Here is a 14,479-nt window from a genome sequence, read left to right as displayed (position 1 = left end):
TTATGGGGGTTCTAAATGTCAAAATTACCCCCTATCAGTTTTTTTTAGCGAAATATAATTTTCGAAATTTCAGATAAAAATATTATTTTAATATAATTTAGGATAAAATATTCATCGATTATAGTGTGTTCTTTATTGAGTTTTTTTATTGTTCAAAATTATAAAATGATTCATCGATGATTATAATGTGGTATTTTGTTTGGTCATTCGACTATTGAAAGTTACAAAATTATCATACGATTATTCATATGTTCTAAACTTGTCATTTTCTATTAAATAATTGACAGTTGTTTAAGATGTATGTTAACATGCTAAATAAGATATAATAATCTTTTAAGATTCTAGAATCACATTTTATCATATCATATTCAATATGTTAATATCTAACTAATATTTCAGTCAAATTTTAACGAAAAATGACGAATTTATAACTTATGAATAGTCAAATGATCATTTGTAACTTTTAATACTCAATAGATTCAACAAATAATCTAATCTAATCAGTAAATCATTTATAATTTTTAATAGTTAGAGGACTTAACAAATATCGTATTATGATTAAAGAGTAAATTATATTTTACCTTATAATTTTAAGATCACTCGATGATATTTATGATATCATATTGTCTTTATATATATATTTTAAATATAATTCTTAAAGTTATAGTTTTTATTTTTATTTTATAATTTTTGATGATATATTTGATTTTATAAAATATATTATAGAAAAATTTTATAAAATTAGGGCTTTAGAAAAAATATTAATAGACTAGAAATTTCCCTCTCAACAGTGATCGCATGAGAACGATGGCGAGTGAGCAAGGCATGAGTGGCTGGACCATATTCTCCACTCATCCACCAAGCTTCTCGAGCAAGCTGCTCCCTCTGCTAATTTTCCTCCTCTTAGGTCCTTCGCTTTCTTTTTCTCTGCTCGATACCGAATTTCACACCCTCAACATTTTAATAATCGAGATTTTTTTTTGAAAAATGATTAGGTTTTTGTGAAAATAATGTTGCTTCTGGTTATTCCATGTTTTGATGGATAGAAAATGAGATAAGGAGGTAGGTTAGGAGATACTGAAATGCGGAAAGGCCTCAATGGTTAATGTATTATGTGAAACTGAAAACTTCTAGAATTTTCTCAAGCCTCATTCAAATCTAGGATTAGGTTTTCCGATGTTAAATTGTTCAAGAGAAGAAAGCTTTGCTTAAGAATAGTCCAGCAGTAATGTGGTTTTTAGCTATTGTAGTTTATAACATTGATTCTTTTTAATGCTTTGTTTATGTGTTTCTGAATTAAATGAGAGTATGAAATATCAAGACTTAAAAGATTAAAATGTCTATTAATGTTTTAGAGGAGATAAGTTTAGCTATATGGAATTCATGTCTTGTCAAGTTCTGTTTGTTCCTTTAACAAGTAAACTGATTGGAGGATAAGAGATGACTGAATATTTTTTCCACCAATTAATTAGTCATCAATGGGGATTTCATTTTCATCAGCCTAAATTTAGTTTTTGGATATATATTATGGAGGGTAAGAAACAGCTTGCCCGGACATTTTGGCCGATAAAACTTGGGATGAAATGACGTGGGAGTGCAATGAAATTCAATCTTGAACTTTCTTCCTCTATTATGTTACATTATAATAAGAATGGCAAGTGAAAATTCTCCCTAGGCCATCCTGTTTTCACATCTCCGTTGGAGACATGGACTATGATACCCACAATGTTCATTATATTTTTTCCAAATTTCAATTGCTTGAGGGCCTTGATATATTTTTTAATATTTATTATCTATCAATATTGCTGATATTAGTTATTACCACGATAAAATTAAGTGAAGCCACCATCGATAATGCCAATAAATTATAACATATTCATCAATGTGTCAATAATTTAAGTTTGCAACTTGGTACTAAGAACCTCGATTCAAGGGTTATCTATTTGTTGGTCCAAACAAATGGAACATCAAGTGTTAATTTTTTTCCATTAATTTCTTATCTTCGAATGAAGCTTCAGTTAGTATACATCTCAGCTGAGGTCATTATTTGAAATAGGAGATTTATTAGTAATATAGATCCATGCTTCTGGTTTTTAATTGACAATTTTCTGTCCAATTATCTATATTCAGAGAAACTTAGATCAGTTAGAAGCATTATCTAAGAAGCTCCAGGCCAAAACCATAAGAAATGAGGCTCCTTCTCAATCTATAGCTGCCACAAGGTAATTTTATAATTTCAATTACTTTATATTTCTCTTGTGATTCTTGTAGTTACTGTTGGTTCAAAAGACAGAATGTTAGTTGAGAAAGTAAGAAATTGTTAGCTTTGAACCTTTTTGAGGTTGCAAGTGATTAAGCAACAATCTAAAGGGTTATACTTTGCTTAGCTCTCCCAGATTTCTACTTTAGCATATGGAATATATATATAAACTGTCTTTGTTGCATCTGAAGGCTACTTGCACGTTAGGGAATCAATGCTGAACAACTTACACGTGATTTGAAGTCTTTTGAGTTGAAGGTAAGAAGTATCTTTTATGCTCCATATGTTACTTTATGGTAACTCAGCTTCTGTGCCTTCAAACTCAACCTTTTAACTCTTCCATAGAATTAGTTATTTTTCTTTGTTATAGAAGGCTATATGTTTAATGAATGTTTTGAGGGGGATTGATATTGGAATCAATATGTGAAGATAAGGACGTTTTTATTGCCCCAAACTTTATCTTCTATCATTAATGATATCTGATTTCAGCTTTTGTAATTTTACTGTTTACATGCTATTTTGGTCCCTTGAATACGTGCATTACTAAGTCTGGTCATCAACTTCAAAGAGCTTCGCTATTGATTGCTTCATGATCTTGCTTCAAAATCCCTTTTTTCCCCTTTTCATAGTTCTATTTTCTCCCATTTATAAGCTCAATTAATTCAGGAATAAAAGATTGGCAAAATCAAAAATCAGGGAATAACGAAATGGTGAGAGAGAGAGTCTTAGGAGGTCCGCACTCCGGCGAGGAGTGGACGGTGTTTGTTGATTATCTTAGCAAAAGAGTCACTTGGAGATCATTAAAGGAAATTTTTAGTCACCATGGGAGTGTTTTGAGAGTTTATATCCCGAATAGTTCTAACAAACCAAATTATAGAGATCATTCATTTGCGTTCGTTCAGTTTGCGAAGGAGAAAGGAATGCTGAAGGCGATAGAGAAGGTCAATGGTACTTGGATTGACAGGAAGAGAGTTTCGGTATGTGTAGCTAAATATCGGAGGCAGAGGTCCTTGCAAGTTGGTGGAAGTAAGTCCAGAAAAGATGAAGATAAGTCGACTAAGGGAGCGAAACAGAGGAGTAGAGCGGGATCTGAGTCTTTTAGTCGGTTTAGGGATGAGAGGTCATATATGGTTGCTTTATCCTCGTCTGATGGGATGAGGAAAGTTCCGGTTGGTGAAAAGGGTAGGGAGGGTCACCCTTGTAAAGATAATGGAATAAGAAATCTTTGGGAGATGCAAATTCCCTCTGATGAAAGGGATTGGGTGAAGAGAGCATTGACTGGGATTATCAAACCTCACTTTGATCTGGAGCTAGTGCTGAAGGGATTGGCAAGTGATGGGTTCAAGGTTAAGGGAGCTAGTTGGGGTTATGCGTGGAACTCTTGCATATTAACCTTTGATTCGGAGGAAGATTTTAAAGAGGCGTGGTCGAGCAGATTAGTGGAATTGTCCTTCTGGTTTGATTGGATTGATATCCTTCTGAATGATGACGGGGTACCGATGGCTTTCTGTTCAGTTGAGTTAATTGGTATCCCGTTATTATGCTGGAATGTCCTCTTTATGGAGAAACTTGTCTCAAAGTGGAAGCTAGTCTGTATCCGATTCGACGGTGAAAAGAGAGGACATGGCGGTGGCCAGGGCCTTACTGAGGGTGGCCAGTCCCTATGATGTTCAGGTCTGTTACGCTGGGCTCGTATGGGAGATCTTTTAAAGTTAAAATTAACGTGGGGTCGGTCTTTATTAAACAGGAAAGTTTTTTGGTAGGAAATTCAATGGTTGCCGGAGAGGATAGGTCCAGAGATGATGAATTTTCAGAGGATGAAGAAGAACAGTGCGCTGTTGGGGGTGGTAGACCAGACCTGCCAGTTGAGGATACTAGGGACAGAGTAGACAGATGGTTAGTAGGGGATGGAAGTTCAGCTTTAGTAGGCGATGAAGCCGTCAGAATTTACTGTGGAAGGAGGAGAAGGTCAATCTAGTGGAGTAAAGGTGTCAGACTTTCCAGCAGAGGATTTGAATTGAGAGGGAATTATCAGGGTATTGGAATAGGAGTAACTTTTCTAATGAAAATGATAAGGCCCAATCAGAGACTTGAGTGAGCCCATTAGACTTTTACGGCTGGGCCAGTTGTTATTTTAAAGCAGCTGGGCTGTGGTAATCTAATAGAATCTGGGGTGGTGGAACTTGGAGACTTACAGCAAAAGGAGATGGATTACTCAAATAGGCAGGGTCGGGATAGAGATACGCCGGTTTGCGTACCATTTTTGCTTAAGGATGGTACGAACGTCAGATTACAGACTATTGTTTCTAATGAGGTCTTGATGGAGGAAAGAGTAATTCGGGATAAAGGAGGGGGTAATGCGGACGGAACAGAGGTGGAAAGGGTTGAGAATCCAGTTATTCTAGCTGGTTTCCAGGGGCGGATTATAAAGAAAAAGAAGTTAAGGATCGCTCCAACGTGGTCTGATAGTTCTGGTTTGGAGGGTGAAGTGTCATTTAGTTTTCATGATCGAGTTTATGAAAGACTTGATAGAGGTCTGGATAGGGAAAGTTTGGATCGAACCAGTGTTAATTCAGCGCCCCCAAACAAATCTATTGAAGCAAGATTGGAGGCTGCTGCTTCTAGAGATGTTTGTGATATGTTGGGGATCTCTTTCAAAGGGGGTAATCAAATTCTGGAAAAGGAGATCTTGAAGATGGAGCTTAGTGAGAATAGTAGAAGCTCTTGACTGATTTTTTCAAGATAGTAAAGGTTTTTGCTTTTATTAATTATGTCACAAATCAAATTGATTTCATGGAATGTGAGAGGGCTTGGAAAAAAGGCAAAATCAAGAGCTGTTGCTAGATTAGTTTCAAAAAACAAACCGATGATTCTGTTTCTCCAGGAAACTAAGTTGAATAAATGTCGAAAGGGATTGTTGAGGTAAATAGGGGGTAACTTCCTAAAAGGGTCTAGCTTTCAGCCATCTACTGGTTCTGCAGGGGGTCTAATCTGTCTGTGGAACGAAAATCTGTTTGAAGTTAGCAGGGAGTTTAAGCATAATAGGTTCCTTGCTTATCAGGAAAGGTTAAGAATGTTAACTTTGATTGTGTGGTTTTAATGTGTATGGGCCGTCGGTTGAGACTGATAAAGAGGAGTTTTAAGTGAGCTAATGTGTTTTACACAACAGCTTGATTTGCCGGTATGCTTAGGGGGGGATTTCAATGCTTATCTAGATCCGAGGAGATTGGAGTCCAACAGATTGGCATTCTATGGAGTTATTTTCCAACTTTGTATTTAATCTTAACCTTATGGATCTTCCTTTAGTTGGAGGGAGATTTACTTGGTGCAACAATAGAGAAGCTTCAACGTGGATTAGATTAGATCGGTTTCTATTAAGTGGTGCATTTTTTCAGGTATTTCCAAAAGTTATCCAGAAATTGTTGCCGAAATCCTTATCTGATCATAACCCTATAATTCTGGAAGATGACCACAACAATTGGGGCCCTAAACCTTTCCGGTTTTTTAACTATTTACTAGAGGATGAAGGGTTTGATGGGTTGGTTCATAATGCTGTGTATGATTTAAAGAGGGAGAATGCAAGAAGGGGTATGTTGAGTATTCTTCAAGGAACGAAGAAAGCCATTAAGAAGTGGCCATACAACAATATTATGGGGATTTCAGAAAAGATTTCAGAGCTCGAAAATAGGATAAACGACTTGGAATTAAAGACTCAGGGTAGGGGAACTTCAACACAAGAATGGGGTCAACTAGTAGCTTGGAGGAATGAATTGTGGGGTCTGCATAGGAAGGAGGAGAGTATTTGGTTCCAAAAATCACGAAATAAATGGATCAAGGATGGGGATAGAAATACCAGATATTACCATATTTGCGCTCTGAATAGGAGCAGAATGAATGCTATTTCGTCTTTGAAAGTGGCTGGGATTGATATTTCTGATCCCAGCATGATTAAATCGGCTATCTTTGATTACTTTAAAGTAAATTACAATGAGATAACATCTCTGGAGGTGGAGGAATGGAATCTGAATTTTGCCAAATTGACCGTGGAACAAAAGGCTGGATTAGAGGTTAGTATCAATGAACAGGAAGTGGGATGATGTTTTTAAGGCGGATAGTGCTAAGGCACCTGGTCCGGATGGATTTACTATGGGTTTCTTTAAAAAATACTGGACTATACTGAAGACCTTGTCATGCAGTTTGTTCAAGATTTTCAAAGAGGGAAATTATGGGAAAAGGGAGTGAATCATTCCTTTATTACGTTAATTCCAAAGAAGGCTAATCCACAGGGAATTGAGGACTTCAGACCTATTAGTCTCGTTGGCAGTCTCTACAAGATTATTTCTAAAATATTATCGAAAAGACTAGTCTCTGTTATTCAAGGTTTGGTTAGCCCTTCACAATTCTCATTTATTCCGGGTAGGCAGTTGCTAGATTGTGCACTTTTGGCAATGAAGGAATCGAATATTGGAGAAAACAAGGGAGGAAAGGAATTGTCTTTAAAGCTGACTTCCGTAGGGCCTATGATTCGGTTGAGTGGCCTATCTTATTCAGGATTTTGAAAGACATGGGTTTTGGGGATAAATGGATCTCATGGATTAAATGTTGTGTTTCAACTGCATCTATTTCGGTGTTAGTTAATGGTTCCCCTACCGAGGAATTCAATATTAGTAAAGGGTTGAGACAAGGGTGCAGCCTATCCCCTTCTATTCAATTTAGTGGGGGAATTATTAAATCTTATGTTGATTAAGGCAGTTGATAAAGGTCTGTTTCAAGGGTTAGCATTGGTAGGATTGGCAATTCCTTCCAGTTGACTCACCTGCAGTTTGCTGATGATTTAATACTCTTCTGCAGCGATTCAACAATGCAATTTCTAAACTTGAGAAGAGTGTTGAGGGTCTTCGGTGTGATGTCTGGGGTGCATTTAAATCTGTCAAAGTGTACTGTATTTGGGGTTAATATGGATGCTGACAGGGTTCAGGATTGTGCTAGGAAAGCAAGATGTGGAGTGGGGTATTTCCAATGTTTATCTTGTTTACCGATTGGATCTAGGAAAAATTCAGTGGGTATGTGGGAACCGGTTGTCCAGAATTTTAATAAGAAGTTAGCTGGGTGGAAAGTAAATTCACTGTCGTTGGCGGGCATACTTGTTTTGGTTAAATCCGTGCTTTCATCTTTGCCAATTTTTTACCTATCTATTTCAAGATTCCACACAAAGTGTCTCAGAAGTTGAACTCGCTGATGGCCAACTTCCTTTGGGGTTATGATCTTGAAAAAACGAATCCACTGGGTGAATGGAAGTCGGTTGTCAACCAATCGAAGAGGGTGGTCTGGGAATACTGGATTTAAGGTTGATTAATAGGGTCCTTCTAGGGAAATGGGTTTGGAAATTTGCCAATGAAAAATATAGTCAGTGGAAGAATCTGATTTGCAGCAAATCCAACGTTAGCATTTTGTCTCTCTCAATTTCAGAAGCGTCTACACCTTTTGATTCCTGGATATGGAGAGGTATCCTCAGTAACTATAATAAGAATGATCAGATTGGTGGATGTTTGAGAAATAATCAAAGGTCATTGTAGGGATGGGCGGTCGATTGCTTTTTGGAATGATGTTTGGATTACTAATCTGCCTTTAAAAGACAATTCCCAAGAATTTATGCTTTGTCGACAAACAAATGGGGGATGGTCTCTGAGTTTGGTGAGTATGAAGACGATGTTTGGGTTTGGAATATACAACTTAGAAGAATTTTGTGTGATTGGGAATTGGACCAGTGGATTGCTTTTATGTCTTTGATTGACAAGTCGTCGCTGTCACGATGTGTGGATGATTTTTTGGGTTGGTCAGGAAAGGGGGATGGCATTTTCTCGGTCAAATCTTGTCGATTATCGTTACAGATAGGTCGGAAGGGAGTTTTGTATGGAAGAAGTGGGTTTGGGATGGATTGGCGCCTCCAAGAGTACAAACTTTATTATGGCAGATCTGTCATCAGAAAGTGGCAGTGAGAGTGGAATTGAAGAGAAGATGACTTCAGATTTCGGATGTTCTTTGTCCTCTGTGTCATGCTCAGGATGAAACGATTGCACACTTGTTCCTATCGTGCCCTATTGCCTCGGATTTGTGGAGTAAATTTCTAAGGTTATGGAATATCTCTACGGTGATGCCTCAAGACCCTTCTTCAATTTTGTGTTCGTGATCGAACCTTAGGAATAATTCCCTTATTTGGAGGTTTATTCCGGCTGTCATATTTTGGTCTATTTGGAAGGCCAGAAATCAGGTTGTATTTGAAAACGGCATATGTGACCCTACTGTTCTGTTCTTCATTACTAGATTTAGATTGGCTAAATGGTTCTTGGCTAAATACCCTGGGGTTCGGATTCTGACAGACCTTCTAGTAGGGGATCCTACGCGGGCGGATTTATTACCCTCTAATTCGAGTTCTAAGAAGGTTATTTGCTGGACTCCTCCTCCATCTGATATGTTCAAACTCAATGTTGACGGGGCAGTGACTGGAGATGGGATGCAGGGTGGTATTGGTGGTGTTTTGAGAGACTCCTGCAGCTGCACTTTAGCTAATTTTTCTTCCGCAGTGGGCCCTGGTCCCCCTATACTATCTGAACTGAAAGCGATTAAGAAAGGATTGCTCTTCTTCTTTTCATCCGATTGGGCCAACAAGGGAAGACTTATTTTGGAAAGTGATAACAAATATGCAGTAGATTGGATTTTAAAACGGCATCCTTCCCCTACTATTTTCAGTGAGTTGGTGGAGGAAATAGGAGTTCTTGTTACTACAAAGGGTGTTGTTCTGAGATGGGTTTCTAGGAGTTGCAATATGGAGGCAGATAGGTTAGCTAAACAGGGAATCGGATGAGTGTTGAAGGCTTAGTGTTGTACTTTACGATAGTGTTGGTGTGGGGTTAGGCTGATGGGTGATTTTTTCCCATCGCTATTTGTATTATGGTCATGGTGTATTTTCGAGGGGTAGAGTGTTATGTTTATCCTGTGTTTCTCAGGATCAGGATGTTTTGTGTATCTTATGTAATTCTGGTTTTTCAATAAAATGAGGTGCTCTTTCCCTCCCTCAATCAGTTTACATCAAATGTAAACTATGAGGGAGGTTCCTAATGAGTCCTCCTATTCCTATAAAAAAAAATCATCTTTTTGAAGATCACGTTTGAGGATGTTTTCCCTGCTGAAGCAACGAGTGTCGAGGAGTTTCTGCAGCAGGTAGTATTTACTTTATGGACTGAATACTTTTAATTTAATCTTGATCACTAATGGCCAACCATCGCCATTTTCCCTGATTAATTACATTCTTTTGGATTAGGCATGTTTTAGTTCCAAGTTATTGTTATCAACTATTGCTGTATAATGTGTGAATTATAGCGTTTTGACTGTCAAACACACTGAATAAAAAAGGATATAAACTATGTATTGCTTAAACTGCCATCCTGAAAGGTTTATTCCTCTTTAATCCTCTAAACGGTAAATAAAGGAGAGTTCTTTTCTTTATATGTTTGTGTATTTGTTTTCTGATATTATCTGAGATGGCTTGCATATCTCTACTATACTTTCTATTTCTCTCAACTTTCGGTGCATTTTAAATAACTTGATCACTTTGCTGTTGATATTACAAGCGGTTGGTTGACATAATTATAGATTTTCATTCATTATCGGTGCTTAGTGAAAGGAAGTTTGATTTTGTAAAAGATAAGAATTAAATGCATTAAATAAACTATTATGAATGAGATTATGAAGATACTTGAGTTTTTGATGGGTGAACTTACAGAGAAGAAATGTGCATATGTGCTGTGCTTTTATGTCTTTTTCCCCTGTTATTACCATTAGGGTGTTCAGTCAGTTTTTTAAGGGATGATATCCAAATAAACCCTTAATTTTTTTTCAGTCAGTTTTTTAAGGGATAGAGTTCAACCACTGGTTTCCTGCTAACTGGGTAGTTTCTTGTATCACAATAATGATGAATTGTTTTTGATACATTGAACATGAAAATTAACAAATTGATGATGACATGTTAGTTTGTAAGTTTTTCTTCAATTACATGATTGATTGGTGATGTCTAATGTCTTGTAGGAAGACTGGCAAAAGGAAAACCGGGAGTTCTTACAGAGCTTGAGCCGGATTTCAACATTACCTAAGACCAACATGACCGATAAAAGCATTGGTGGTGTACGGTCAGGTCAAATAGTTTCCATGACTTCTAGTCGTCAGGTTCCATTGGGTCCTTCTGCCACGGGGCTTCTACCTTCAGCTGACAAGCCAGTTGTTGACAAAAAAGTCAGTATATGCTGAAGTTGTTAAAGATCTGACCAATGCAAGAGAACGAGGCTTGCCATTTAACGTAAGGATGATTGTCTTTCCTTTCAAGTTTTAAATAATTAACCATTATAATCAATGGGGGTAATTGAATTGGCTTAATATTTTGTATGGAGAATTTTGTTTTTCATATATTTTATCAAATAATTACATACACTAATATAAAATTATTTTTAAGTATATTTATACTTTAAATATTTTAATAAAATAACTACAATAATCTTAATATTAATCAAATTAAGATTCAATTAACCACAAATAAATGTTTTAACTCTAAAATAATATGTTATATATTTACATATATAATTTTTTTGATTGAATTACAATTTTTCAAAAAAAAAAAAATCCAAAATTTAAGTTGTAATTGTATTTTATTTACAAAATATATTATTGAGCCACTTTATCCGGTAGATGAAATAAACTATTTTCTTCATCAATAATAAAAAACCTTTATCAAAAAGAATAATTATACAATAAATAAATAAAGTATTTCAAAGATAAGAATACTTTTTATATCCTTAAAACCAAAAATTCAAATATCTAAGTTCAAATATCTAAGAAAGTACATCAACATACTAATCATATTTAACCTAATGGGGGATTAGGAGATGATATATGAGGAGACACAGGTAGGAAGACCACCCCTCTAAATCTGGGGGACTTGCATCTCTGGCTAGAATGCCACACCTCTTCACTGCCTCGATCTAGATTCACGCCGAGCTTCGTCCGGTGTTGAGGGAAACAATTCCACATACCGAGACCCTATTGTCATCTTATCCTTGCACATGGCTCTTTTTGCCTCATCAACAGAAGCAAACTCCACATATGCCTCTCCAGTAGCTTTTCCGTCGGGGCGGTATGCGATTTGTATCCGACCCTCGATGATCTTGAAATCTCCGAAGAATTCAATGATTTCGGATTTCTTCACCGAGAAGGGAAGACCGCGCAGCTTGAGTAACTCTGTGTACTCCATCTGGTCCTTATCGTTGAATCTTTTTGCTCGAGACGGTGGGGGGCTTCCGTGGAAATCACTGTCGTAGATTCCTTCATAATTCACCTCCACAGCCACGGCATGGTAATAGTCCTGCCTCTTGCACCGGAAAACTTCCACGTAGCGGCGTCCCATGTTTTGTCGATCTCTTTGCAAAGCAAACTCCACCTGCATGGACGAGGCAAATACGACAAAGGCCTCTCCAGAGAACCTTCCATTCTTGTTGACCAGCAAAACGTCGACAATGTCCAGTCCGGCAAAGAATTTGAAAATGTCGATATCAGTGCAGTTGAAAGGAAGACCCCTCAGACGGACCACGGGAAAGGCAGGTGGCTGGTAACCACCACCATAACCGTAAGGTTGATAGCCACCCATGCCGCTGTTCACTGCGAAGTAGGGAGTTGATCCCATCATTCTTTGTCTCTTTGTGCCGACCTCGTACCCGTCCGAAACCCCCCCTCTTCCCAACATTGCCCTTCAATCATCCATACCCAAAAGGCAAAAAAAAAAAAAAATCCCCCACTAAACCTGTTAATAAAACCAAACCCAACCCACACTTCCCAAATACCTAATTTCTTAAATCCCTAAATTCATGTATTCTAATAACATTTTCCATATTCATAACCTTCCTTCAAACAATAAACATAAGAAAAAATATCATGCATATAATTCAATTCATGATTCATAATCTCTTTTTATTGTATTCTAAAGAACCATAATCCTATCCTTTTACATCTTTCCCAAACAATTCCATTAACAGCACAAAGATTCATATATGATATAAACTAATGCCTGAATTTTCCATAATATTATGTTTAATTTCATAAAATAAAACAAAATTCATCAAACAAAAAGGAAAATAACATCAAATTCATCCGTTTTATCTTCAATTATTCGTTAAATCCCAATGCAAAATCATAGCAGAGGAAACCCTAATCTCAATAATAAAAAAAACGATCCAAAACCAAATTCACCCTCGAAATTAGCTTTTGACATAGAACTTTGGGAAAACCGGAATCTAATCAGAATTTAGTTTGGGGGTATATATTAAACCATTTTATCTTCAATTAATTTCAATCATTTATTCGAATTCAAACACAAAATCAGAACAGAAAAAATCCCTAATTCCAATCAAGAACACGAGTAAGGGGCTTTGACGAACTTACCCTCTGGAACCGTACATAGCGTCGTTCGAGGTGGTTCTAGATCTTCGATTTGTTAGAGAAAATTGCAGAAAATTTCACAGCTGATCACAGAACGCTTCGCAAACAAAATAAGAAAATGGGCAGCCAGAATTCTCCAAATAAAAAACCGAAATTTATATATGGGAAACGGAAGTAGCCCAAGTATGGAACATTGTAAGGCTATTTAATGAAATTACACAAGTACCCTTTTGTGCACTTGGGTTTTAATGTGTGGCCTGGGCTCAAATAATTTTAAAAATTTCAAATTCAGATAATTTTTAGAGTAATATATACAAATGATTCTCTTATTATAATGTTATTTTGTTAAGTTTTTCGATTATTAAAAAATTAAAAAATAATTATCTAATTATAAGATTTTGTTTTGTTGAATCCTCGACTATTAAACATTATAAAATAATCATGTGACTATTTATTTGTTTTAAATTCATTTTTTTGTTAAAAATTAATGGCAATCTGAGATGGATGTTAATTTATTGTCCAAGATATAATAAAAATGATCTTAAAATCTCAAACGACTATTATATCTCAAACAAAAAATTAATATCCAACTCAAAATGCCATTAATTTTTAATAAAAATTAACAAGTTTGAAATATTGTAAATAATCGAATGACCATTTTATAACTTTTAATAATTAAAAGACTCAACAAAACTATATATTATAGTCTAATGATCATTTTATAACTTTTAATAGTAAAAAAACTCAACAAAATAACATTATATAGTCGAATACCATTTGTATACTTTTAACCATTATTTAATTTCTTGTACTCTAGGTTTGTAATTGAAAATCCTGGACCCGACTCAAATAGATAGGGTTGTTCATTCGGTTAAAACCGAACCGAATTAACCATAACCGAATTAATCGATTTTTTTTTCTTTAACCGTTAACCGAACCAATTTTTTTTTTCGAAAATATTAACTAAACCGAATAAATATCAGTTAATTCGGTTAATTTTCAAATTAATCGATTTTTTTTAAAATTTTCTAATTTATATAAAATTTAAATGTTTTTTAATTTAAAAAAATATATAATTAATTTAAATAATATATAATTATAAAATAAAAATTTCAGATAACTTTTTTAATTAATTAATATTGATTTAGGTTTAAAAGTTATTAGATCTTAAATTATTAATTGTGTTTTAAATGGTTTGGGCTTAGCCTATATGTTATATATAATATATTTAATATTTTTTTAATTAAAAAAATAGTTTACAATTAATTTAAATAATATATAATTATAAAATAAAAATTTTATATAATTTTTTAAATTAATTAATATTGATTTAAGTTTAAAAGTTATTGGATCTTAAATTATTAATTGGGTTTTAAATGGTTTGGGCTGATCTCATATGTTATATATAATATATTTAAAATTTAATTTCGGTTAATTAACCGAATTCGAACCGAATTAACCGTTAACCGAATTCTAAAAATTTTCTTAACCGTTAACCGATCGAACTAATTCAGTAACCGAATCGAATTAACCGAACTAATTTAATTCGATCGATTAACCGAATTAGTTCGATTATTTAAACAACCCTACAAATAAATACTATAGCACCTTTTATTACAATATTTCTCTTTGTATATTTCCAATTATATTTCTAACTCAAAGAATAAATATATATTAAAAAAAACTATTCATACCAACGGATCTAGAAATTATAAAAATGATGATCTAAAATTTTAA

General features: G+C 35.1%; 1 protein-coding gene across 2 annotated transcripts; it reads right to left on the bottom strand.

Annotated features, from left to right (window-relative positions):
* Window positions 1-11,037: 11,037 nt before the first annotated feature.
* Window positions 11,038-12,883, bottom strand: LOC120173044 (heterogeneous nuclear ribonucleoprotein F-like). Of its 2 annotated transcripts, none has more exons than XM_039180341.1 (2): window positions 12,746-12,883; window positions 11,038-12,054 (listed from the first exon to the last, which is right to left on the bottom strand). In XM_039180341.1, exons 1-2 carry the CDS (start codon window positions 12,760-12,762, stop codon window positions 11,280-11,282), a joined length of 792 nt encoding a protein of 263 aa, XP_039036272.1. In that variant the 5' UTR covers window positions 12,763-12,883; the 3' UTR covers window positions 11,038-11,279. The 2 variants fall into 2 exon arrangements, with proteins under 2 accessions (XP_039036272.1, XP_039036273.1); XM_039180342.1 differs by having other exon boundaries at window positions 11,038-11,965; window positions 12,746-12,881.
* Between the last annotated feature and the right edge of the window lie 1,596 nt (window positions 12,884-14,479).

This window comes from Hibiscus syriacus, unplaced genomic scaffold (assembly GCF_006381635.1).
Source record: "Hibiscus syriacus cultivar Baekdansim isolate YM2019G1 unplaced genomic scaffold, ASM638163v2 tig00111941_pilon, whole genome shotgun sequence".
NCBI lineage: Eukaryota > Viridiplantae > Streptophyta > Magnoliopsida > Malvales > Malvaceae > Hibiscus > Hibiscus syriacus.
This window is presented reverse-complemented; position numbering and strand designations above follow the sequence as displayed.